This window comes from Colobus angolensis, unplaced genomic scaffold (genome assembly GCF_000951035.1).
Source record: "Colobus angolensis palliatus isolate OR3802 unplaced genomic scaffold, Cang.pa_1.0 Scaffold124, whole genome shotgun sequence".
Taxonomy (NCBI): domain Eukaryota; kingdom Metazoa; phylum Chordata; class Mammalia; order Primates; family Cercopithecidae; genus Colobus; species Colobus angolensis.
This window is the reverse complement of record NW_012113586.1, coordinates 2317231-2344850: the sequence shown is the minus strand read 5'-3', so window position 1 is coordinate 2344850 and position 27620 is coordinate 2317231. Positions and strand designations below refer to the sequence as shown.

At 38.6% G+C, this 27620-nt stretch overlaps 1 protein-coding gene across 1 annotated transcript in view; it reads right to left on the bottom strand.

Annotated features, from left to right (window-relative positions):
• Window positions 1-27620, bottom strand: part of SPAG17 (sperm associated antigen 17) — a 246415-nt gene that overhangs the window by 174061 nt on the left and 44734 nt on the right. Inside the window, exons 2-3 of the mRNA XM_011933064.1 lie at window positions 26341-26481; window positions 25679-25765 (exon numbers count right to left, since the gene is read on the bottom strand). Coding sequence (XP_011788454.1) covers window positions 25679-25765; window positions 26341-26481 — 228 coding nt within the window. The remainder of the gene's footprint in view (window positions 1-25678; window positions 25766-26340; window positions 26482-27620) is intronic.

Genomic DNA, 27620 nt, shown 5'->3' with positions numbered 1-27620 from the left:
TGTGTGGCCTCACAGCAGGTCTTTTCACCCCTTAGCTGGAGCTACTGGACTCCCATCTTGGGTCACAGTCCCTCTTCTCCTAGGCATGGATGTGTCCTAGTCCCTCTCCAGTCTCCGTAGCCAATCCCCATCTTAGCTGCAAGAGCCTGAGAGCATTTTAGCCCAGGTTTTTATGTTTAAATACTCTTGCTACCCTTACTAGTTTTGCTCCTACCTGATGCTTCAACTCTAAATAGCATAGGTGTTTCTTTTTTTCCTGAGACCTAGTGGGGACCTGTGACTCAGGACCCTCAGTCCTGATAGCTCCAGCTATTGCTCGTCTCCTGGCCTGAGCACATATCAATTTTTTTAAAAATTTGTATTATTTTTTATTTTATTCATATATATATTTGACATATAATAATGGTAAATATTTATGGGATACAAAGTGATATTTTAACACATGCGTAGAGTGTGTAATGATCAAATTAGGGTAATTAGCATATCCATCATCTCAAACACTTATCATTTCTTTGTGTTAGGAACAATTCAAAATTTTCTCTTTTAGCTATTTGAACTACATGCAAGTTATTAAACTACATTCACCCTACAGTGCTAGCGAACACTAGAATTTATTCCTCCTATCTAGTGGTAATTTTGTATACATGAAACAAGCTCTTCCTTTCCTCCCCTTTTTCCTCCCCTTCCCTGACTGTAATAATTGCGATTCTACTGTTTACATCTATGAGCTCACTCTTAGCTCTACATATGAGTGAGAACATGTTGTATTTGTCGGTCTGTGTCTGATTTATTTCACTTAACATAAGATTGCTCAGGCTCATCTATGTTTTTGTAAATGACAGGATTTCATTCTTTATTATAGCAGAATACTATTCCATTTTGTATATACAACACATTTTCTTTATCCATTCATCTGTTGACAGAAACATAGATTGATTTCATATCTTGGCTACTGTGAATAGTGCTGCAGTAAACATGAGGGTGCAGATATCTCTTTGATATACTGGTTTCTGTTCCTTTGGATAAATACCTAATAGGGGAATGGTGGATCATATAGTAGTTCTATTTTTAGGTTTTTTTGAGAAATCTCCATACTGTTTTTCATAATGGCTGTACTAATAATCTTTCCCACCAACAGTGTATGAGTTCCTTTTTTCTTAGCATCCTCATCAGCATCTATTATTTTCTGTTTTTTTGATAACAGCCATTCTAACTGGGGTGAAATCATATCTCATTATGGTTTTAATTTGTATTTCCCTGATTAGTGATGTTGGAACATTTTCATCTAGCTGATGGCCATTTACATGTTCTCTTTTGAGAAATGTCTACTCAGATCCTTTATCCATTTTTTAATTAGATTTTCTTGCTGTTAAGTTTTTGAGTTCCTTGCATATTCTGAATATTAGTCCTTTGTCAGATGAATAATTTGCAAATATTGTCTCCCATTCTATAGGTTGTCTCTTCACTCTGTTGTTTCCTTTGTTGTGCAGAAGCTTCTTAGTTTGATATACTCCCATCGATCTATTTCTACTTTAATTTTGCCTGTGCTTTTGAAGTCTTATGCATAAAAATCTTTGCTTATATCAATGTCCTAAAGTATTTATCCAATGTTTTCTTCTACTAGTTTTATAGTTTTAGATCTTATTAAGTCTTTAATCCATTTTGAGTTGGGTTTTGTGTATGGTGAGAGATAGAGGTCTAGTTTCATTCTTCTGCATGTGGATATCCAGTTTCCCAGCACCACTTATTTGAAGAGGTTTTCCTTCCCCTATTGTATGTTCTTGGCGCTTTTGTCAAAAATCAGTTGACTGTAACTATGTGGATTTATTTCTGGGTTCTCTATATTTTGTTCCATTGGTCTGTGTACCTCTTTTAATACAAGTACCATGCTATTTTGATGACAGTAGCTTTGGGATACATTTTCAAGTCAGGTAGTATGAAGCCTCCACTTTGTTCTTTTTGCTTAGTATTGCTTTAGAGCAATTTGGGTTCTTCTGTGATTCCATATTAATTTTAGGATTTTTTTTTTTTATATTTCTGTGTACCAGGCTTTTCTTGCATTGCTGTAAAGAAATACCTGAGGCTGGATTATTTGTAAAGAGAAGAGGTTTAATTGACTTACAGTTCTGCAGGCTGTACAGGAAGTAGGGTGCTGGCATCTGCTCAGCTTCTAGGGAGGCCTCAGGAAACTCACAGTCAAGTGTGGGAGTAGACACTTCACATGGTGAAAGCAGGAGCAAGATGGGACTGGGGGGAGGTGCCACACACTTTTAAACCACCCCATCTCATGTGAACTCAGAACAAGAGCTCACTTATCTCTAAGGGGATAGTCCAAGCCATTCATGAGGAATCCCACCCTATGATCCATACACCTCCCACCAGGCCCTGCCTTCAACAGTGGGTGTTACATTTCAACATGAGATTTGGGCAGGGACAAATACCTAAACTATCCAATTCTGAAGAATATCATTGGTATTTTGGTAGAGATTGCATTGAATCTGTAGACTGCTCTGGGTAGTATGATCATTTTGACAAGATTAATTCTTCCAATCCACGAACAAAGGGTATCTTTTCTTTTTTGTGTGTGTCCTCTACAGTTCCTTTCACAGTGTTTTGTAGTATCCATTGTAATGACAGTTCATCTTCTTGGTTAAATTGGCTGGGCGCGGTGACTCATGCCTATAATCCTAGCACTTTGGGAGGCCAAGGTGGGCGGATCACGAGGTCAAGAGATTGCGACCATCCTGGCCAACATGGTGAAACCCTGTCTCTACTAAAAATACAAAAAGTAGCTGGGCATGGTAGCCTGTGTCTGTAGTCCCAGCTACTTGAGAGGCTGAGGCAGGAGAATTGCTTGAACCCGGGAGGCAGAGGTTGCAGTGCGCCGAGACCGCACCACTGCACTTCAGCCTGGCGACACAGCAAGATTCCGTCTCCAAAAAAAAAAAAAAAAAAAAAATTCCTTGGCATTCCATCTCCAAAAAAAAAAAAAGATTCCTTGGCATTTTACTTTATTTTTGTGCAGCTGTTGCAAATGAGATTGCTTTTTTGATTTTTCAGCTAGTTTGTTTATTGGTGTATAGAAAAGCTGATTTTTGTATGTTGATTTTATATCCACCTTTACCAAATTTATTATTTCTAAAAGTTTTTTGTGAAGTCTTTAGGTTTTTCTATATATAAAATCATGTCGACTGCAAAGAGGGACAATTTGGCTTCCTGTTTTCCAATTTTGATACCCTTTATTTCTTTCTTTCACTTGATTGCTTTGGCTAGGACTTCCAGTACTATGTTGAATAGAAGTGGTGAGAGTGGGCATCCTTGTCTTGTTCCAGTTCTTAGAGGAAAGACTTTCAGTATTTCCCTGCTTGGTAGAAATGACTCAGGCTGGCAGCCACCTCCATTTTCCACTTTCCTTCTCTTTAAATCTTAAATCATTTTCCTAAAATCCTGCTTTCGGTCTCAGACTAGTGATTGAGACCCTGCTAGTTACTGACTGACTCATGCTGCCTGCTTAGCTCTCTGAATATGGCTAGTCCCCGAACTTCCTACACCCCAGCACTACAGCACTAGATGTGTTAATTTAGCCTTTGGTTTGGATACCATATTGCACTTCTCAGACTAGAGGTTGCTGATGGCTCACCCATCATGTCCCCTTACTTCATAGGAGAATCTGACTTTTTTTTCAGGCATTGCCCTCATTCAGCTCATGTGACTCAGGAGAAACTCAGCTCCACGAGAGGGCCCCTTCACACCAAAAATAATCCTAACCCCTCCTTGTCCGTGATTGGTTTAGGAGGTGCACGTGATTTTGTTCAGGCCAGTAGAATGAGGCATGGTTTTCTGGGGTTGCTTGATCTGGTTTCCTTGGTCATGACAAAGCTCTGGGAAGAGTCTTAAGGGATGAGATTGCTGCAGCCACTTTACCTCCTTCGGGAAGCTGAAGCTCCTACACAGATGAAGGAAGGGCTAAGAGCACCGCAGGGAAGTGGGCTGGAGCCCTCGAACTACGCTGACCCTGAGGCCTGCCTAGACTTCTACGCCTGCATGCCAGTACATTTCCTAATTGTTTAAGCCAACTTTAATTTTTGTTGCTGTTAACTTAGAAGATGAACAAATTGATACTGATATGGAGAGATTTATGTCTTCTAATTAATAGAATTTTAAAAATTAGCCAGACAGTACTAAGATGTGTTTCCCAGACTAGCAGCATCAGTATCACCTGACAATTTGTTAGAACTGTAACTCTTGGGCTCCAACACAGACCTGCTGAATCTGAAACTCTGGGGATAGGGCCAGCAGTATTTTCTTTTAACAAGACCTCAGGTGATTCTGACATACTCTAGATTTGCGAACCATTGTTTTGTACCTGGTTTCTTATGTGTCCTTTCATAATAATGTATTTAGCCCACATGTTGTCAGTTTCACCCTTGAGTCCCTTGCTAACTCTCAGTTATGCATTTATATTGCCTTAATTTCTTCCTCCTCCTCCTTCCTCCTCCCACTCCTCCTCCCTCTGCTCCTCCCCCTTCTCTTCCTTTTTCTTTCTCCTCCTCCTTCCACTTCCCTTTCCTTCCTTTCTCTTTTTCTTTCTCTTTCTTTTCTTCTTCCTCCTATTCCTCCTCCTCCTCCTCTTCTTCTTCCATTTAGACTTACTAAGCTGCCCATTTCGGAGGACAGCCTGGAGTCCTGGAGTGGGATTTCTGCTAATGTACTGCTAGACAAAGAATGCACTCAGTGTGTCAGCACTGTCTTCGTTTACCCTAAGTTCTTGGTTTCTCCACAATTATCAAAAAGTTGTAGTGTTTCTCCAGCTTGATTTGGATGATGTTCTAGGTTGTTGTTAACTTCTAAGTTTTAATCTGAATGAACTCTGCTTATAAAAGGGCTTATTCCTTGAATTTCCTCGTCCTCCCCCTTAATCTTTTTGACTCATTAGCTAGCTACAGGAGGCATACAGGGTATGTCTCCTAGCTGACTATTGGGAAAACCCTTAATGAGCAGATGGATGCTGCATAGTTTCCTGTAGAACAGTTTTCCTCCATGTGTCCTGTGTGCCACCTACCCCAGAACCCCTGGGAACCTAGTTAAAGATATGGGTTACCTGAGATCTACCCCACAACTATCAAATCAAACTCTGGAAGTAAGGGTCTAGCAGTATGAGACATTTTAATAAGCTTTCTAGGGATTCCTAAGTACTTTTAATAATTATGCAAAGGTCATTTACATACTGATGCTGGGGTGACCAACTGTGGGGTTTTCCAGGGAATGAACTTTCACTGCTAAAATTTGGATAGTCCCTGGCACCCAGGACAGCTGGCCACCCTGAGACAGCAAGTTCAAGGGGAGCCATCTCGAGACTGTGGTAAAATGGCATTACTTAACTCCATCCCCAACCCCACTTTCCCCAGTCCTTCCAGTTCATCCACTGATGGCCTTCCCAGAGCCTCATGTTCACCCCAGTTTCTCAGCCAATCTTATCAGAAGCAACAAAGACATTAATTCCCTCACCAGTAGGCCATATCCAGCATGGTTACTCATCTATGATTCAGGATCCAGTAACCTAATGATAAATATTCTAGTATAATGTGGATTATTGAGTGCAAACTCTCTGCTAGACACTGTGCTACAGACATTATTTCACGGGGTTCAGAGACCAAGGTACTCTCCCAAGAACACAGGGGTTAAATAGTGGTACTCATCTTTAAATACAGCACCATGTTTTTAGAATATGTTCTTCCAACCAATGTGATGTCTGCTGCTCTTTTGTGTACCTTTTTCTAACTTCTGGAACTGACTAGTCTTTCCTCTAGTGGACTCCTATCATAGACTGAAACCACACTGAGCTGTGAGCCAGATCACATTTTAGACACTTCCTTAGGATATCAATTCCTTAGGATTAGACTCTGAAACTAGCACTCATACTGCCTCATGGAGGTTCCTTTCAAAATTCTTTTTGTGGTTTCAGATCAGTTCCTACATGGTCTGGCCACATCTCTTGTTGTTTTCATTTTCTATCACCCCATTTCAGCTCCACTCCCTTCTTGATGTTCACCAAATGTGCCTCAGAGCCTTTGCTTTTGCAATTTCCCCTGCTCAGGAGGCTCTTCCCCAGATGGCCACAGAGCTCCATCCCCTCCTTCAGATTTTCATTCAAGTGTCACCATCCACTTTTATCCCCACCCCCCAGTTACTCAGATTAGTAACTTTTCTACTTCTCACCCTTTCCCCCCTTTTCTCTGTAGTTCTTATTACCATCTAACATAATAAATGCTTTATTTATCTCTTCCATTGTTTCCTCTCCCCAGTTAAAAAGTAAGTCCTGCCAGGATATTGGTTTTTATCTACCATTTTTCGTTGATCTAAATTCAAAGCCTGGAGCATAGTAGATGATTAGATAATTTTTGAATGAAATCAGATGGCCATTGTGTACCATGTTTTATGCTGTTTAACTGCAAATTTCACCACTACCTAGAGCTTTTCCTATTGTGAATCTCCCATACTTGGATTTTCTGGTTGGCTTGGATCAAATCTGAGGTAACTGGAGTCCCCTGAAGGGTGCACTGTTGATGTTGTTCATCCTTACTCAGAGGTTTGTTCTATAGCTGGACTGTTCCTGTGGTGCAATCCTGGTGATGTCCTCTTTTCATTAACTGTTGAGGTAGAGCCATTCTTGGTTATGGATTAACTTGGCCCACACTTTAAGGATTCACCTTGCCATTCATTCATCAAACTTTTACAGAGCACCCATTACATTCCTAACGCTGGATATTCAAAGACAGAAGAAGCAGGCCTGCCCATAGTGAGCAGTTGGTGGAATTGGGAAGATCATCTACAAGGCACATGGAGCATGCAGGACAGTATCCCCTGCTGTGCCCAGCAGTGGAGGTAAGCAAGGGTGCTGTGGTGGCCCCAGAGGGTGCCTTCACCACACTGGGAGAGTCAGCAAAGGCTCCCTGCAGGTGTCACTCCTGAGTTGAGGCGTGAAGGATCAGTGGGGGTGGCTATGACTGAGGTCAGGTGGTATGAGACTGGGGAAGAGTGGCGAGAGGAGGGCAGTGACCCAGGAAGGAGGACTGAGGCCAGAGAAAGTAGCATATTCAGGAAACTGGAAAGTGGTTGCAGGTGCCGGGTTGGGCTGGGGGATGATGTTGATACTGGAGAGAGGTAACCAAGGGTGACACGATCAGATATATAATCTCTTTATGAATTTAGGCATTTTATTTATCTTCAATGATTACCCATATAAGCAAAACCCCAGGCTTTATTAGATATTTTGGTAACCCATGGCAAACTTCAAAATCTTTGTGTATTTCAGAGCTTCCACTATGTACCTTCCCCCTCTAGCTTTGTGTAATGGTAAACTACACCTAGTATCGGAGGCACGCATGTTTAGCAGAAGTATTCTGATTTAGCAGAAGTGTTCTAACTTAGACAGAGGCTGTAAGACAAAGACATTAGGTACCTCTGGGCATGCAGGCAGTGCCATCCCTGCCTTGCAAAGCAGGGGAATAGGCAAAGCATGAACATTTTCTTCCTTCTTTTTCTTTTCTTTTCTTTTAGATGGAATCTTGCTCTGTTGCCAGGCTGGCGTGCAGTGGCACGATCTCAGCTCACTGCAACCTCTGCCTCCTGGGTTCAAGTGATTCTCCTGCCTCTGCCTCCTGAGTATCTGGGACTACAGGTGCATGCCACCATACCCAGCTATTTTTTGTATTTTTAGTAGAGATAGGGTTTCACTATGTTGACCAGGATGGTCTCGATCTTGACCTCGTGATCCGCCCACCTCAGCCTCCCAAAGTGCTGTGATTACAGGTGTGAGCCACCATGCCTAGCCAGCATGAACATTTTCTAACTCTTCGCAGACCACTGTGAGTTGGGCAGAGCTCAACAGAATGGAGAATGTGAATATCCTGAAGGCATCAACATCCTCCAGCATCTAGAACAGTGGCCAAGAAAAGTGCTCAAAAATGAAGGAAAAATTGAATGAATGCATGATGGGCAACAGAGATTGATAAGCACTACCATAGTCCAGTTCTGGGTGGGTCGCAAGGGAACTCAGAGTTCAGACAGAGAGAGAGTTCGTCATTGAAGAGGGCAATCCCCCTTCTGGCCTTGTGAGCAGCAAGTGGACATAAGTGTGGCTGCTTTTCTCCAAGCGCAGGCTCAAAAGTACCTAGGTGCTTTTTTAGAAGATATGTTCTGGGTTATCCTGAAGATACTCCCAATCCCCATCATGGTGGCTAAGATCTGGAATTGGCATTTTAAACAAACTCTTTAGGTGATATTTGAGGCATACCACTGGTACAAGGAGGCAAGAAGAGGTTGGAAATTAGAGGGTCTCACGCCAAAGAGGTTCCTGCATCAACCCCCTCAGACTTCCTCATCTGGGATCACTCTCCCTGTTCCCATTGCCACAGCCCTTGTTCATATTTCTCTTGAGGCACCTCCTGCAGTTGAGCCTTTGTTAGAAGTTTTGCCTGCAAGTCCTTCTTCTAAAGGATGCTGTGAGCCTGTGCAGGGCCCGGACGATGGCTTATCCTTTTTGTTTTATTCACAGCACCTAAAATCTGTTATGAAATTACTTAAAGCAAATATTCCCTACCCTGAATTTTGACAATACAGAGTCCCTCCCATTATCTCAAGGAGTCTGAAAACAAAGTTGCATAATCACTTCACTTCAAAGAATTCTATACTCACAAAACACAGCCAATCAAAATACGATTAAATGCTCAACCTTACAATTTTTGCTTACCAAATTGACTAGAATAAAAATAAAATGTTGAAGAGGGCATGGTTAAATTGGAATTATCAGAAGGATTGTAAATTCATACAATATTGTCTTGAATGCACTTTGGCAAGATATGTCAAGAGCTTTAAAAAGAATTATATGCTTTGACCCAGTAATTCTACTTTATGAAATATTCATAAGGAAACAATCAGGGTCATTGCTATCGGTAAACAGTCTAAATTTAGTAAATAAATTAGTGAATAGAAATATGCTTTTATTATATATACACTGAATAAGGATTTAGAAAAATGCTAATGTCATAGCACGTGGAAATGATATGATATAGAGCATATATAATTCCTATTATATAACAAGAAGTATACATCTCTGAGTGGTGAAATATTTTCCTTACTTAAGTACCTACCTAATATATGAGCTATGCTTTCTCTATATTTTCCAAATTTTCTGCAGTTAACATGCATTGCTATAATAATAAAACAGCTAATAAAATATATCTGCAATTTAAATGCATCCAGCAATGAACTGCTTTTAACAGTGCCACCCCTCCAACTTCCCACGGAATTATTCCTGTACTGTGGTTCTAGTATCTTTGCCTATCATATTAGTCCCCTGCTCAGAATTCCTCAGTGGCTCCCCATACCTAAAGGATAAACAATACACTTCTTAGCAAGGCATACTAGGGCCCTTTATGACTTGACCTTGAGCCACCTGTCCAGACTAACTCCTGGCTACTCCTTCCAATTTCCCTCCTTATACACATCAGAGATACCATCTAGAGTTCCTTGGTCATATCTTGCTGTCTGTCTGCCTGACTTTGCATGGCCTGATTCCTTTGCTTAGAATTCCTCTCCTCCTTCATGACTTCCTCATTCAGCTTTCAAGACATTTTCCTAAAATCTGACTCTCGAAATGTTAGAAAGATTTAAGCATTGCTCAGTGTACTCACTGCACTTTTTAAATTGTGATTCATTTCCCTATCTGTTTTTCACAAGACTGGAAGCTGTTTGAAGGCTGGAATTAACTTTGTGATTGGCACATGGAAGGCAACCAATAAAATATGTGCTGAATAAAAGAATTAGCTCACAAATTACACAGATCTTTGCAAATGCTGTGTGGGTTGTGCTTTGTATTACAAAAGGGACCCCTGTGATCAGCAGGTGGTGGCGGACATCCAGTCAGCCCTCCTCTCACCAAACCAGGCTTGCTGAAAGGCCAGGAAAGCAAGCAGTGCTAGTTCACTAGTTCAGAAAGTGTCTGGTGTCATGGGAAGTGCTATGAACTTAATGTGCCAGAACCAAAGGAGGTATGAGCTGGAGATACTACAAAACTGTGGTTTATCAGCTCAAGGAATGTGTGTGTGTGTGTGTGTGTGTGTGTGTGTGTGTTCAATTATGGAGCAAAGCAGATCTGTTTTGATAAAGAAATCCTAGACTTCGCAGTCACTTCATAATGCCTGATCAGGTCCTACCCCCACTCTCAAAATTACCCCTAGGTTCTAAGTGTTTCTGGAGAATATCTTAAGTTAATTTCTGACCATTCATATTTTTATTTTCCCTGACTTGGTTTACTGTTGTAATTGACAAGTTTGTGAAAAGTGGTCAGTATTCTAAATGTGAGATATTTTCTGCATGGCGAATTATATGAGTAAACTAGTAAAACCTCACTGAAATTTCTGAGGCCAAATGTGTGTGAGCAGAGTTTTTGGCACAGTGCAATTGGAAATTTTAAGACAATGGGAAACACTTTCTTAATACTACTACTACTAGAGAAAGCTTTCAGGCCTTGCTCTTTAGTTTAGACAGATAGCTTTAAGCAGACCAAAGTTAACTGTCAGTTCCTTGACTACAGGGATTGTGTCTTGAAGAGCTTGAAGGAAGAGAGCAACCTTTGGATTTGGAGTCAGAATGACTGGGTTCCATTGCGAGGCACTGTCATTATTAACTGCGGGCAGTTACTTAACCTCTGGGCAGTAACGACTGGGCAGGTCACTTAACCTCTTTGAGGCTCTTTCCTCATTTTCTACATAAGCATAGTAAGACTTAAATCTGCCGAACAAGTTTGTTGGTGGGATCAAAATTTGACATACTGTGAAAGTATTCTGGACTGTAAAAAACATCTTCCAAATGTGTGTTATTTATCATTCTTAAATTCTTTTTAGGGGTTCCAGGAAAGAGCATTGCCTGTTTGAGAAAATATCATGTTTCAGAAAATATTGATTCAAAAAAGACTGATGGACCATCTGAATGAATATGGAAGAAGTTTAATTTTAACAAATGCACTCGTGGTATGCAGAAATTGCTTCCAGTGACTCGCATCATTACTCTAAGCCTTAGACCTTGCTAACCCCTTCCTCACTCTCCCCATACGCATGTACATCCCCTCAGGATCCAGCTTTTATCTCTGTTAAATAAATGCATACTGAAAGGATAACAGATACAATGGGTTAACATTCTAAAAATGCAGTTTCATTTCATTTAAACCATGGTTTTATGGACACTGTGCCTGAATTCAACAGGCGGGAGTGGGGGCTATTTTTGGACAGGCAGAACTTCCAGCACCTCTTAAATCACATCACAGGGCAACTGCCTGCTCCACCTACACATAGGGTGGGCCTGCGTGCATAAAACAGGATGCTGGCCCAGGGTGAAACCAAGAAACTCTTTTCCCCATCTGATGACTAATACTTGTCTCTGCTTTCAGAAGAGGAAAGCACCACATACAAACCTCACCAATGCATTTTCTTTTGCTTGTTTTAAAGAAGGGCGTAAAATTGTGTGTGTGTGTGTGTCTGTGTGTGTCTGTGTGTGTGTTTAATGATGGAGAAATCCTGAAATGAACATCCACAGGAAAGCCCTGACAATGTTCTGTGGATGCTTTTGCATGGGGAATTGAAACAAGTTGGCAGGAAGAAGAATTCTTTCTGCATAACTCAAAGCAGACATTTTACTGGGGGGAAAAAGCAAATCAGAAATTTGCTGTCAGTCCGCAAAATCTCATTAGTTACAAAAAGTAATATATTAGGCCTTTGCATTAAATCCAGATAGAGCCTGTATCTTTTTTTTCTCTCAGTGATATTCCTAAAATGGATCTTTGAGCATGCAACAGGAGTAGCTCTTCATAAAAGATGCAGGTCTTGGTAGTGGTGGCCTGTGACTATATGACATGTTATTAGACTCTATTCTGGCTTCTCTGCAACTCCAAGGGTAAATGAAAGAATAATAATTCAGAATAATTCGGTGATTCATTTGATAATGAGGATAATCTCTAACTAAGGATTGCCTGATAAATGGGTAAGCCCAGATAGAATCTGTCTTTCCACATGAATTCTTGATAAAGGCTCATGAGGACAATGATAAGCTTGTTAGTGTGAGAGTGTTTCATGGGTACCAGGTACTATGCAGGGCATCCTGCTGGTCTAGCTCACCATTAGAGTTCTATAGATTTCAAATGGTATGAGTACTGTGATCCAAATATTTATGAAGTTAAAATATAAACTTTTAAAGAAAGGTATTTATTGAACAATTTCAGTTTTTCTGGGTAAGAGTTTATGTAGGATTTGTTTCCTATGTTTCAAACTACTAAATCTGTAATTATTTTTAAAGTATTTATTGAAGCAATATAGAAATCATATTTTAATTAACTTGCAGGGTGATTTTTTTGGCCAATCATGTTTGTGAAATAGAAGAGTAAATTATTTTAACGTATAAATATATCTGAAATCCATTCATTCAAATTTAATATTGAGTGCCTATAACATGCACAGTAGTTTTTCAATACATAAGTGAATTTCTATCCAACAGTCAATCCTCCCAGCCTATATTCATGTTTACTTTGGTATTTCTTCTTCCTTTTCTTGCAGCCAAAGATTGAGGAAAAATAATTTCAGAAATAGAGGTCACATTAAAAACATGCAGAAGCATGAAAATTGTTACCATATTTCAGTTGCAACTATACTTTTGCCCCCTGTAAGGAAACAAGGCCTTCTGTATTTTTGTTGCATCTTTGACTATTTGAGTAAGTGTTCTGTCCCTCCCTCCTCCTCCTTTCCAATATACTCTGTCTGGGGACCATTACTCTTTTGGCTGGAAGTTGTGAACAATAAGCGAGGTCAGCCACAGACCTCAATGAAGAACAGACTCAATTATAACCAGGGCTTAAATATACAGCTTTTATATCTGGCTTCTTATTTTCTGACATTAAAATATGTGAAAACAAATACGTTGTTTGCAAAATTACTGACTATGCGCTCTTGAGGGCAGAGACCATGTCTAACTCAATCTTGTGCCCATTACCCAGCAGAAAATAGAAACCCAGCAATGTCTGCTGGGTGAGGAAAGAGCTGAGATGGGTGTCCACTGTATCATTTAGCCCAGGATTAAGTGACAGGCTGAGAGAGGAAATGTAATAGAGAATAGGTTTCAAGGTTTCTAAGGCAGTGTTTTTTCAAAAATATTGACCTATATTTATAGTAAAAAAAATTATTTACATCACAAACCACACACATACACACATACTAGTTGAAACCAACCAAATTTCTTTGTGAACCACTGGGATGCCACCCACATATACAAATCATTGTAGAAAATATGGAACCAATAAAGGGAAAATGGAAAGGACCAAAATTGCTGGTACCCAGGAAAGCACCAGCAATTACTACTGAATTACTACTGTTAAAATGGCTCATTATTTACTTCTTATAGCCTTTAATGGTATTTTGTTATTAGTTCTTAGTAAGTTAATTCTTTCAGACAAGAAACTTTCTACAATACTTACTATGTATCAGCACTGAGTTAAGCACATAAAGATACAAAAAATGAAAAATACACTAAAAGTATCTTTCTTCCTGATATCTCTTCTTAGATACCTCTCAGACATATAAGATTTAAGCTATCTCAAATTATACTTTCAGACTTTCCCAAAATTTAGACTTCTTTCACTTTTCTCTATAATATATTTTTAATATTTGTAAGCCATATATTTGATAGGAGTTAATATCCAAAATATATAAAAGGCCTAGACAACTCAATAACAAGAAAACAAAAAAGTTAATTAAAAAATGGACAAGAAAAAAAATTTTAAAAAATGGGCAAGAGACCCGGGGTGGATAGACATTTCTCAAAAGAAGACATGCAAATAGACAACAGATATATGCACAATGCTCAACATTGCTAATTATTAGGGAAAAGCAAATTAAAACCATAATGTGATATCATCTCACACCTGTCAGATAAATTTTTCAAAAAGATGAAAGATAACAAGTGTCAGTCAGGATGTGGAGAAAAGGGAACCCTTGTACATTATTGGCAAGAATATAAGTTACGATAGTCATTATGGAAAACACTATGGAGGGTCCTCAAAAAACTAAAAAAATAGAATTACCATATGATCCAGCAATCTCACTTCTGGGTATTTACCCAAAAGATTTGAAATCAACTTGTTAAAGAGATGTCTGCACCTCCATGTTCATTGTAGTACTATTCACAATAGCCAAAGTATGGAATCAATCTAAGTGTTCATCAACAGATGGATAAAGAAATATGGTATATACATTCAATGGAATACTATTCGGCCTTAAAAAAGAAGGAAACTCTCATTTGTGATGGAATCAGAAAACATTATACTAAGTGAAATGAGTTGGGCATGTAAAGACAAATATTGCATGCACTCACTTACATGCGGAATCTAAAACAATCAAACTCATAGAAGCACAAAGCAGAATGGTGGTTACAGAGACTGGGGGGTAGGAAGAATGGAAAGATGATGGTTGCTATTGTTTGAATGTCTCCTCCAAAACTCATGCTGAAACGTAATCCCCAGTGTGGCAATATGATAGGTGAGACCTTTAAGAGGTGACCAGATAGGGCTTTGCATTCATGGATTAATGGATTAACAGATTAGTAAGTCATCACAGGAGGGGAACTTGTAGCTTTATAAAAAGAGGAGGAGGGACCTGAGCTGGCATACTTGTCCCCTTGTCATGTGATTCCCTGTGCTACCTCAGGACTCTGCGTGGAGCCACATCAGGAAGAAGACTCCCACCAGATGGTCCCCTTGACCTGAGACTTCTCAGTCTCCTTAACTATAAAAAATAAATTCTTTTTTTGGTAAATTATCCAATTTCAGGTATTCTGTTATAAGCAACAGAAAACAGACTAAGACAATAGTCAAAAGGTAGAAAATCTCAGTTTAAAAGGAAAAATACATTTTTTCTTTTTTTAAATTTGCACAGTATAGTGACTATAGTTAATAATAGAGAACTGTACATTTCAGAATTATAAAGAATAAATTTCAAATGTTCTCACCACAAAAAATGTTAAATGTTTGAGGTACTGGATATGTTAACTAGCTTGATTTAATTATTCCACATTGTATTCATAAATTATAACACCACTTTTTACCCCATACATGTATTCAATTATAAATGTCAATTTACAAAAAAAAAGGAATGAAACTATATAACATAAAAAAAGGAAAAAAAAGATATTTTTATTCAGTTTCTCAAGCCAGAACTATGAGATTCACTCCTGATAGCTGCTTCTTCATCCCTCACATCTCACAAGGGCACCGATCTGCCAAATTCTTCCTTCTAAATATTTCTTGAATCTACGTGCTCTCCCCATTGCCACCTGGATACCCCCAGTGGCCTCCTAACTGGTCTCATTTCCATGTTTGCCTGCCTTCATCCTAATTCATTCTTCACTTGGCAGCCAGACAGTATTTTTTAAAAGAACTTAAAATTGTGTCACTCTCCTCTTTAAAGCCTTAATGACTATTTCCTATGAAGCAAAACTGCAAACTCCTTCTTAACAAGGACTTGCCAGCCAGCAGATGTGGCCTCTTCGGGCTTCTCCTCTCTCCCACTCTCAGTGCTACAGGCACCCGGGCCTTCTTCATTACTGCCTTAGGGTTTTTGCACCCTCTGCCTGAATATTTTCCCTTGCTGTTTTCAGTTGGATCTTCTTTTTCTTTCATTCATCTCCAAACACTCAGCCTACAGTATTTTCCTAATTCTCTCTGATTTAAAGCAATTAACCTAACTCAAAATTGTGCACATATTTGTTTGCTTGTTTGAGTTTTACTTAATGCCCGTCTCCCCCATTCAAATGTAAATTATATGAGGCCAGGCAGTTATAACTATTTTGTTCACCAAGGTCAATCCAATCACTGATTTTGTACATAATAGACCTCTGAATATTTATGGAATGCATGAAAATGAAACATTTCCTCAACTTTAGTCATTGAATATCATTTGATGATTTAGCCAAAGCTATGTACCACCTGTACTATAAACCTCATCATTTTCTCTAAGCTGACTGTAAATCAAGTTTAAAAAAAATAATGTAGCTCTGTCCCAAGCACAGTGTTGGGGGAGTTACAAGTTAGTAGTCTAATTTTCTTTTTTAATGCACATTAAAATAAATGTATATGTAATAAAACAAATTTTTATCCATTATATACAATTTTCTTGTGGTAAATAAATGAGCAAGAACCTTTTAATGAATGAGACCTGCCTTCCACTAGGTGTAGAGCAAGCCTTGGACTATTAGAACTGACACTGATTCCATTGGTGACTGTGAACAAATCATTTAAGCTTTTGGGCTTCCATTTCTTCATTTGCACTATGGAGATTAATTTTAGCTCTTCTGTGCAGTTCACATGAAGATTCAATAAGCGGAGTGAAAATCATCTTTTTACATAAATATGATATTTTATTTTAAAAATCATTTATTTTAGAAATGATTACTACTGCTGTTTGTTTCTTAGGGTGTTCAGTCATATTGACCCCTTACATGACATAACAAAGAAGAAAAATGTATATTAGCCTCCATCACGGTCATGAGGACTAGTATAATGGGACAGTGCAAATATCCTTTGACCACTGATTTACCTTCTTTTCTTCCCTTACTTAATTAAATTTACATTTAACTTTCAGTAATCATATTCCACTTAGAGAAAAACCTCCTCATATTGTGCACACCCATGTTCATAGCAGAGCTAAGAGGTGGAAGCAACTCATGTGTCCACTAATGGATAAATGGAGAAGATAAATGTGGTATGTCCATACAATGGAGTATTATTCACCTTTAATAAAGAAGGAAGTTCTGACACATGGTACAATATGAATGAACCTTGAAGACATTATGCTAAACCAGGCATGACAAGACAAATACTGTATGATTCCATTTATATGAAGTATCCAGAGTTGTCAAATTCATAGAAACAGAAAATAGAACAGTGGTCATCAGGGGCTGGGGTGCAGGAAAAATCGGGCGTTGTCATTTAACGGATATAGAGCTTCAGTTTTGCAAGATGAAAAAGTCATGAACATTAGTTGCACCACAAAGTGAATATATTTAACACTACTGAATCATACACTTAGACATAGTTAAAATGGCAATTTTATGTTACATATTTTTACCATAATAAAAAAAAGTTAAAGCCTGCTCATAAATGTGTTTCTAGTATTTTCATGTTCTGATGTTGAATATTGCTGAGAACAGAAATTTTAAAAATAATAGTAATAATAATAGCTAAATTTTATGTACACTTCAGTCTGTGCCAGGTAATAAGTATTTTATATTTACTATCCCATGTAATCAGTACTACAGCTTTATAAGATAAATACTATCATTTACGAGGATTTTACAAAGAGAAAATAGAGGTACAGCAGTGTTATGTAACTCGTGCAAGATTACACAGCTAGCAAGCAGTGGAACCAGGACATGATCCCAGGCAGTCTGGTTTGGTTCTGTACTTTTTCTTAATTTTTATTTATTTATTTATTTATTTTTATTTATTTATTTATTTTTTATTATACTTTAAGTTCTAGGGTACATGTGCATAATGTGCAGGTTTGTTACATATGTATACTTGTGCCATGTTGGTGTGCTGCACCCATCAACTCGTCATTTACATCAGGTATAACTCCCAATGCAATCCCTTCCCCCTCCACCCTCCCCGTGATAGGTCCCGGTGTGTGATGTTCCCCTTCCTGAGTCCACCACTAGGTATGTCGCTCAGCAAACTAGCGGTAGGTTCTCTGGAGAGGAATTGAGCTTTCACTAATTAGTTTTAATTAGTAAGATTTTAGAAAAGTCTCTCCACACTTTGATCTCTGTTGAATATGTATTAACTTCCCTCTTATTTTCCATGTTTCCTTCTTTCATCCTCCAAAGAAAAGACATGGTCACTTAACCATATACATCTTTTCTTTTCTTTTTTTTTTTTTTTTTTTTTTGAGATGGAGTCTTGCTCTGTCACCCAGGCTGGAGTGCTGTGGAGCAATCTCGGCTCACTGCAAGCTCTGGTTCCCGGGTTCACACCATTCTCCTGCCTCAGCCTCCCAAGAAGCTGGGACTACAGGCGCCCGCCACCTTGCCCGCTAATTTTTTTGTATCTTTTAGTAGAGACGGGGTTTCACCATGTTAGCCAGGATGGTCTTGATCTCCTGACCTCATGATCCACCAGCCTCGGCCTTCCAAAGTGCTGGGATTACAGGCATGAGCCACCGTACCTGGCCTGACCATATATGTCTTAACCCTAAGAATTAAAAAACCCTGTTGACCCAAATATGTGGGCAAAAGCCGCTCATCAAAGTGGCTTAAAGACTCCAACTGAAATTATTTGGTCTCTTCATCATCTGCAAATATACCTTCATCGTTTCTGCCTGAGTAGAAGGAAAAGTAATAAACATATCATAGAACTACTGAGAGATTTAAGGCTTAATTCTAATTAACTAGCAGTAGCTTATACTGAAGACATGTTAAACCACAACAGTCACTTCCAGAATTTAAACTTTTATTCTCAGCTTTTGTGTGATGCAAGTAGAAAAAACAGGCTTCTGAGTCAACAAGTTACCTAACCAGTCTGATTCCAATTTCATCATTCATATCTGAAAGGTTGTTAAGATGGCTAGGTTAGCCAGGTGCAGTGGTTTACACCTGTAATCCCAGTACTTAGGCTGCCAGGGGCGGGAGGATAGCTTGAGCCCCAGGAGTTCGAGACTTATCTGGGCAACATAGCAAGACCCTGTTCCCCACAAAAAGAAAAAAGTAAGCCAAAAAAGAGAGTAGATTAGGTTAGTAGTTATATATGAACTACCCAGCACACAAGACTTGGAATACATGTGTTCAATAAGTGGTAACTTTTATTATCATCATATGTAATTACTGAGTTTTCATAGTTTTAAATACAGAAATAGAATGATACAGTCTTCCTGATTCCTTTCCCAGCACCCCTCCAATCCTGGTGTCTGTATATGGTGTTAAGAGGTTTCAGAAACCACCCCAGCCCAGACCTGGAGGAGAAGCTGTGATGACTTCTCCTCATGAGCTGAACCTCACTTTGTTCTTGTGGCTGGCCCTCCACTGAGGTCTGTGTCCTGGAATTCCTGATGAGATTCCTGCCTTGTCCACTGCCTGCAGGTCCTAGCCAGCAACCCAGTCCTTGTGTGGCATGGGCTTCCTGCTGCTGGATCCCAGGCTCCACTGTATCACCACCACACCTCCCCAGTGTCTACCTCCTCTCTCCTGGACTGCTAACTATTTGCCATATGGGCTTGGCCAGCTGCCTGTCTCCCAGGGTGGAAGAGAGCTGGGGCATGATTTGGATTGTTTTTGAATGCCTTTACTTGAGTTCTGCTTTTCTTGAAAATAGAACTCCAGGTTTCTGATCTGGGAGGCAAACATATTCACACCCTGGGAGCCCATTCCTAAAGCAATGGAGCCCTGACCTTCTGCCCCTCAGTGACTAGCTTGAACTTGACTTTCTCTGCTGGGCTGCTCTGGAGCCCTCCAGAAATGTCGGGGCCCATGGCTGTTAACACATCTGACTGCTCTTTTCCCCATCTTGACAAAAGTCATTCATTTGCAACTCTTCATAGCCCTTTGTAACTGTTTCTAGCATTACTATTTCTCCTCTTCTTTCCTTCTTCGGGTAAGAAATGCCTCCAAAACCCAGATTTTGGCACAAGAACTCCTAGATTGTTTTTATAGTCCCAACATAGCACTTCTTTGTTACAGCTTGATATTCCTAAATTTTGTTCCAAGTCTCATTATTTTACATTTATAAATATCAGGTTGTATTAATTGGTTCCAGCTTTAAAAAATGTTCCATCAGGGGTTATTTCTGCTATTTTGATAGTAGTTTCTAAACGTGAAGTACCGAGGCCCTGATGTGGGCCACGTTCTGCAGGCATCCCTGAAGGACTGATGTGGAACGGAAAGATCCACAGATTCTGAGCCTTGCTGTATTCTTTGAAGACTGCACTGGCCATAGTAGCTTCAAAGAATTTCAACAAGTTCCTAAGACATGACCTTGCCTTTCCGAAAATCACGTCGGCCAGGCTTGCCTTAATCAAGCTGTGCTTTTCTAAGCATCCTTTTACTTGATCTCCTGCAGCAGTTTTTAATACTTTCCCTGCAAGTGAAGTTAAACTAACTGGCCTGTAATTTCCTGGTGTGTCCCTAAGCTCTATGAAATAACGGCATTAGGTTGGCTAGTTTCCAATTCTTCCAGAATTTTTTTGTTTTGTTTTAAAACGCAGGATTGAAAAGGCCAGAGAATGCTTCCTGTCTCCCTTTTCCTTCGTTTCTTCCATGACATACTGCTCTCTCTGTTCCCAGTAGAGCTGCCATTTTAATAACTTCAAACCTCTTAAATGTTTTCACATATTATTTGTACTTATCTCTGAAGCATGAGTTTTCCATTTTTCATTTTGACAAGGGCCACCCCCAATATAACAGCTTACAATTCTATTGAATTGACTATTACTTCAAGGCACTGTTTAAAAAATGAGTTTCATATCAGGAATCTGAAAAAGAGTGGCAAACTAGATTGTAATTAAGCCTGTGTTCTCACTTGTGAATTACTAATAAATACATGTTGGAAAAGACCTGAGAAAAATGTCTATACATCCAGGAAACAGAAGTCAAAAAATGGAACTACTATATCTGGGCATACTAATCTGATGCACTAGCATAGTGTCTTAAAAGCATGGTGAAATGCATTCGATCTGAAGATCTAATTTGCATCCTACATTTTATTAAACTGCATTTGGTCCATTATTTTCAAATCTAATATCAGAAAAATCTTTCCACATTTGATGGTCTCCCAGTTACAACAGAAAGGCCCATAGAAATATTTTAAGATATATTTGTTAAAAAGTTATTTTAAACATTATTTTCTTAAAATATGAGAATTTTTTTTTACTGATAGGAGTAAAAAAGAAAATAATTATTTGCATTCATAAAATTGCACCATATCACATAATGTTTAGGATAGTTCAAGTTCTTTATTGTATAGAAACTTGGAAAATTGTTTTGAAATAAGCGAGTCATCAACTAGAGCATAAGAACTTTTATTCTTTATAGACGATTTTTGTTTCAGTAAGCTTTTCATTTTTTTATTTTGTGATGACCTAATGCGTCTTTTATAAATAAGTCACAGGCACATAAATCACGGCCCATTTGTGTGGATGAAAGCTCATTTCCTGGTAGGCAGGCATGGTGATCACCATCATGAAATGAAAAGAAACATGAAGTGGAATTTAAAAACTTTTAGGATGGTTGGTTCTGATTTCAGATAAATTGGATAAGTAAACCCCTATCAACTAGTAGCTTTTTCTTTCTGATTTATCAAAGTGATAATGTCAAACCTAAAATTTACACATTTATCCCGTAAAGTTCACTTACTGTGTATCAGATTTAGTCACAAGTGGGAGAACCTTTGCATTTATGGTACACACAGAACTCTCTCATTGAGAACATTTCAGTTGGTTTTGAATGACTACTGATATTTTCCTTTTTAATTTTGGTCAGGACTGACTATACCTGTAAATAAACAGGTCAGATTTTCTATGTGGGCCATATTATCTGTGCATAGCTAGCAAGTTTACTTAAGTTCAGGCATGAATCTAAAGCATGTACTTTCTCCAGTGTTTGAAATTTTTCCTCACAGGTTTCCATCTTTAGGATTTTAAAGTTGCAATTAAAATAAGTATGGAATTCATCTTTCCTATTTAGCATATATTATACCATATAACTACAAATTTAGTACACATTAATTCAGTCTTCTCCCATTCCTATGGCTTTGCTTGAGCTATTCCCTTTTCTTAGAATGCCCTCTTCCACATTTGAAAGTCAAGATCTACCCATCCAAGAGTAGACAGCTTTGAGACCAGTGAAAGACTACTTGGTTGGTGATAAAGTAGAAAAACTTGGTGCTATAGGTTTACCTTTAGTTAAATCCAAATTCTTCATTTTGCTAGTAAGCAGACTTCCTACCTTCTCTATGCCTTCATTTCCCCATGCGTACAATGGGGATTTTATATTTCCTTTTAGAATTGTGATGTGGGCTAATTGATGTAATATATGTAAAAGATCAAAATTATCAGGTCCTTTCCTTTCAAACGCCAATGTTTCCACAAAAATGTCTCTGGGTCTCACTCCTCCCTGCCAACTACCCCAACTACTGATAATCTCATCTTCCTTTGAATTCTTATACACTTTACCTGTCCCTCAAGAACTTCACTATTTTCTGCATTGTGTTATTCACTCATTCAGCAACTATTTATTGAATGCCTACCATGTGCCAGGCTTATATCCACATACATTTTGTTCTTTTTTTCCTCTAGCTTATTCTTAAGCTTCTTGAGGTTAGGTCTTTGTAATATTAATATTCCTTCCTCTCGCTTCATTGTCTGATAGTGCCTGGCACTAGTGCTTGAACAAGTATGTATTTGTTAATATTTGGTAAAACCGGCTACTATATAATGCATACAATAAGTGTATAATTTCAAATGTGTCCACATCCTCAAATAGGATTCACATGTGGGAAATGGTGCTCATATGCCAGTACATGGGGTCATCCTCATCCTCATTATTAAATAATAATAATGATGACGATGATAATAAAGCAATAGACAACATTCCTGAGAATATACACAAAAAAGAATATTCTGTTCTCATTCCTGCATGAGTTCTTGAAGTAGTTCCTACTAGAGCAAAACATGGTTTCCAAAAAGAGAATGTGAATGAACAAATGAGCTGCAGCTAAGTCTCTATGGAATTACATTAGCACAAATATAAGGAGTTTTTCAAATAACTATGGTTTATAAATAAGGACTTTCATATACACAATGCCATGGCTAGATGAAATTCTAAGGTTTCAGGGGAAATTACACAATCTCATAATGAGGCTGTGTGTACACAACACCAAGCCATCCAAATGAAAACTTGAGCAAATCACTTAGGAATGTGGTCTTTGCTAGCCCAGACATTTCGAGTCATTATTGGAAATATGTAATGTGGCTCTGACACTATTTTACTACTCGTGGATGAAGTACACTATAGAGAAGTCTCACTTTAATTTGCTGCTTCTAATCAACCACAGGCTAGGAAACCAGAAAGCCAAATTGGTCAAAACTGTGTTTAAAATAAGAATAGGCTCTGATTTAAGGCTGAGAGTACCCTACAAACAGAAGTAAATATAGGTGTTTAAGTGCATGGCTATTATATTTTTAGTTCCTTATCTCCAAAATGGAGGTTTCTAAAAAGTTACCATGTAACATAAGGAATCTGTCAGATTACCTTTTCTCCCACAGTGCAGAGTTTCCTTTGAGAAATGGGATGTAGTGACTTTCGCTCCTCAGGAGTTTACCTCTCTCAAGTGTCCTAGTGTCTCCAGAGTTGGTTCCTTCCAGTGGGTTCTTGGTCTTGCTGACTTCAAAGAATGAAGTTGCAGACCTCCGCATGAGTGTTACACCTCTTAAAGTTGGTGCAGACCCAAAGAGTGAGCATCAGCAAGTTTTATTATGAAGAGCAAAACAACACAGCCTCCGCAGCACCTAAGACTACACCAGTGGACTGAGAGCTGCTGCCTCAGGTCGCCGGCCAGCTTTTATTCCCTTATTTGGCCCCACCCACATCCTGCTGATTGGTCCATTTTACAGAGCAGTGATTGGTCTATTTTACAGAGTGCTGATTGGTCCATTTTTACAGAATGCTGATTGGTACATTTACAATCCTCTAGCTAGATAGAAAAGTTCTCCAAGACCCCACTCCACCCAGAAGCCCAGCCAGCTTCACCTCTCACTAGTTGCTACAGACCATGCAAGATTCTACACAAAAATAGATTCATGAGCACACTGTCCACATGTCTCAAAGGTCCAGAAGTCCCAAAAGACTTTCTGGGCCTATTCCATGGCCACCACTCACAACTCCATGCAGCTCTGCAGGCGTTGCCAGTGACTTTTCAATTCACTTGGGATGAAGTACCAGGTAGCAGAGTGCTTGAGGAGGTCCTAAGTGTGAAGGGACTGAGTTGGGAAATATGCCCCTCTTCTCCAGATGTGCAACCTGTCCTTGGCTGATGCTGACAACGAGCCTGAATTTGTTTTATGGTCTTTATAATTTTTGCTTCAGTGACTGGCATTAATGAATGAATGGTGCACCTGAGGTTCAGTCTCCATGGCACTCCACCCACCTTCTCTTTTCTTCTGGAACCATTCAGAAGAGGGTATGTGAGCGAGTGTAGGAGGCTTATTGCCCAAATACTCCACTGGAAGAATGTGATAGAGCCAGATGTGAAATGGACCTCCCCTGAGTGAAGAATATGCAACCAAGAATCGCAGCACATATTGGAGAGGAATGACTTTCTAACTTAACTCTGGGTTTGTAATCTTGTGCTATCCCACATCCAAGTCAGAATGCCTGTCCAGCCTAGACATCAAAACTGGCCTGCTATCTTTTCTGATTTTTACTGAGTATCTGTGAAGAAGAAAGAATCTTTTGGGGGGTTAATTGATCCCAGGCCTGAGAATTGGATATGGATTTCTATAGCCACTCGGAAGAAAAATTCCAATATTTTAAATCCACGTATCACATAATGTTTCAAGTGGAGCACACACATTTGGAACATTATAAAAAAGAGACAAAGTATATTATTTGACTGCAACAGCACAGATAACTTTGCTGTGATGGTGAGCGCAGTGTAGCAAGAGTTAATGCTATAAAATTCACAGCACTGTCTATTGTGAATAAATCCAATGAAACCTGTTCAGATAGTACTCAAGCAATACTAAACAGACCATAGGTAATCACCCAAGACCTGAGACACATAAAAACTTTATTAGTCATCACTGAAATAAAGTGCAAATAAGTTCGTCTTAGAAAGATCCAAAACTCTTTATGTTTTAGGTCAGCTGCGCCATAAAACAGTGCCTGACAAATTTTAAGTGATATTCTAATTAATCACTGGATTTTTATAGTTTCTTGAAAGTTGTAAGTTAGATATTAACAAGGCAGGGTGAGAGGAAATCCCCTCATATGGAGAATGAGTCCTACGTCCTTTGCACAAGCCCACTGGGTCAGCCAAGCCAGACTTTATACTAAGCAGCTGTTGGAAATGGAACGGACCATTAATCCGAAGAGTATCATTATTTTCATATCGATTAAAGTGGGACGTAAACCGTGCACCAAGTTCACAAACTGATGGAAAAATCATTCCAGCTGTGCCTCTGTCTGATACAAGAAACACTTTCTGGTGCATTTTTACATTGTGTTTTTCGAGAAACTCACGCTTTGTAATATACTGATCATATGACTCTCCTTAATGCTATCACATACTCAGCAATCATCATGACCCAACATTTTGGGTGTATTGATGTTTCTGATTCATATTTTTCAATTATGTCAATTAGATGCAATGATGGTATCAACAATCTAGGAAATTGTATTTGTAAAGGGAAATTTTGAAATTTCAAAATTTTAAAAGGAGGCAGACTTTTTTGTATTCACTGTCAGGAACAAATATCTCCAATGAGGAGCAGGCATTTATTTTCAAGGAATGAAATTTAAAAATGGCTATCACATTACTTCAATTCTTTTTTCTAAAAACACAAAAATCTCTTCTATAAACACTTTCACTTACCTCATAATATAAAGGAACATTACCACCTACGGGTTTTTTTGCCTTTTTAGATGAAGCAGATCCAACAAGTGTATTTATTTCATTAATCTGTAAGAAAATTAAATTTTCTTATGATGAAAAAAAGCCTTATTTGAAGAATATTTAGATATATGTAACTTTCAAATATCTAGGTGATCTAAGGGTTGGGGAAACCAGCAAGAAAGAGGTACCCATGAATTAGGTAAAATATTTATAGTCACTTTGTAAGCTGTCAGTAATTGTATGGGTATGTGCCATCTGACAGATCTTTTCTATATTATTGCTCTCCTCTGACCTCTGACAGTTATGATTCTCTGTAGCCTTCATTTTACAATTAGTCATGTACCTCCCTAGAATCTTAAATAGTCCAGTCTTTTATAATTATTTAACTTGAATTAAATATTTTGCCTGGTATGACCTCAGAAATCTTTGAGAAATAAATTAATATTGAATTAACAAAATTAATAAACAAAAACAAATTCTTCCAGATTGAACAACTCAAATTTATTCTGGCTAAATAGTTACTTAAAATAATCCATCAAAATTTACAAAACAGTCCAAGAATAAGATTATTTTATAATTCTATTCTCTTATTTTAAGTAAAAAAGTCTTCAGGGGGTTTTGAGGTAGGAAGGGACAGATACCTGCTGGAAAATGTCTTGCCATGATACCATACTGAAGAGTTTACGCTGAGGGACCTGGACAGCCAGGGTAAGGGCTTGGATGAGAAGATCATCTTCAATCTGGTTCCCAACCACAAAAGCTATGGAGGCCTTCCAATCGTTCTATTAAAAATCAGACGGAATTAGATTTTAAAGATGCCTGAATAGGTCATTTCGTGTCAAATATTTCCACTGAGAAACAGAATAACTTTCCTGTAAAATCTTACTTGAAAGACAGAGGTGACCTTGTAATGTATGTGGTTTCCTGACTGAAGTAGCCGCAAGGCGGCAGTATTGTGCCAAATTTCATGCAACTTGACCAAGACACAATTTTCTTGAGAAACTAGTCCTTTTATTTTGAGGAAGATGATTTTTAAAAACGACACTTTCACTAGACTGTTGTCTAAGAATAATCCAGTGTTGGAAAGCAATCGTTCATTCCTATGTCACAAATATACATTAAGATGTAGTCTCAAAAAACAAGAACCTTTATTTTGTTCTCTAGTATATCCCAAGACTCTAAATAGTGGTAGGAATATAGAAGCAGCTGAAAAAAACTTTTAAATGTTGGGTCATATTGGATGAGCTGCCAAATGAGAACAGAACCACATCTTTTTCTCTTAATGTAACACAAGAATCTCATTGCTAATTCACAAGTGTGTCCTTTCCACTCCCAAGAAATGGGCAAAAATATTACACTTGGACATGAAATTTCGCATCAAATAATTAAACAAAAAAAAGTTACTAAAGAATTACATTCAGTACCTTTTTCTCTTTGTTGATTGTCATTATAATTTCTGTTGGGAGATTAAGAGTGGCGCTCACTGGATTACCTCACGTTACCCACTGTGAGGTGCTGAGGAAGGAGCTACTCACACAAATCAGTATTCCTGCTTTCGAACACTAACAATTTTAGGCGGAGATGAAACCAACAAACACAATAAAGACATCAGAAAAGAGAGGGAATAGTAAGGGAGGGCACTCTAGTCATGTGACCTGTCTGGGCCTTAGTTTCCCCATTCATAAAATAAAGGGGTTGGACAGGGCAATACTTAAGCATCTCTCTAGCTCCTCTCTAGAGGTCTGATTCAAATATAGTAAAACGGTCTCCTGGTGGATACCAAAACAATGTCTAAGATTTGAAAAAGTCACACAAATTTAATAAAATGCATCATTTTATGTGGTTCCTCTGGTTTCTGCCCAGTTTATAATCAGGTTGATGACAGAACTAGGGTACAGGGTGGGAGAAAATAGTGTAAATT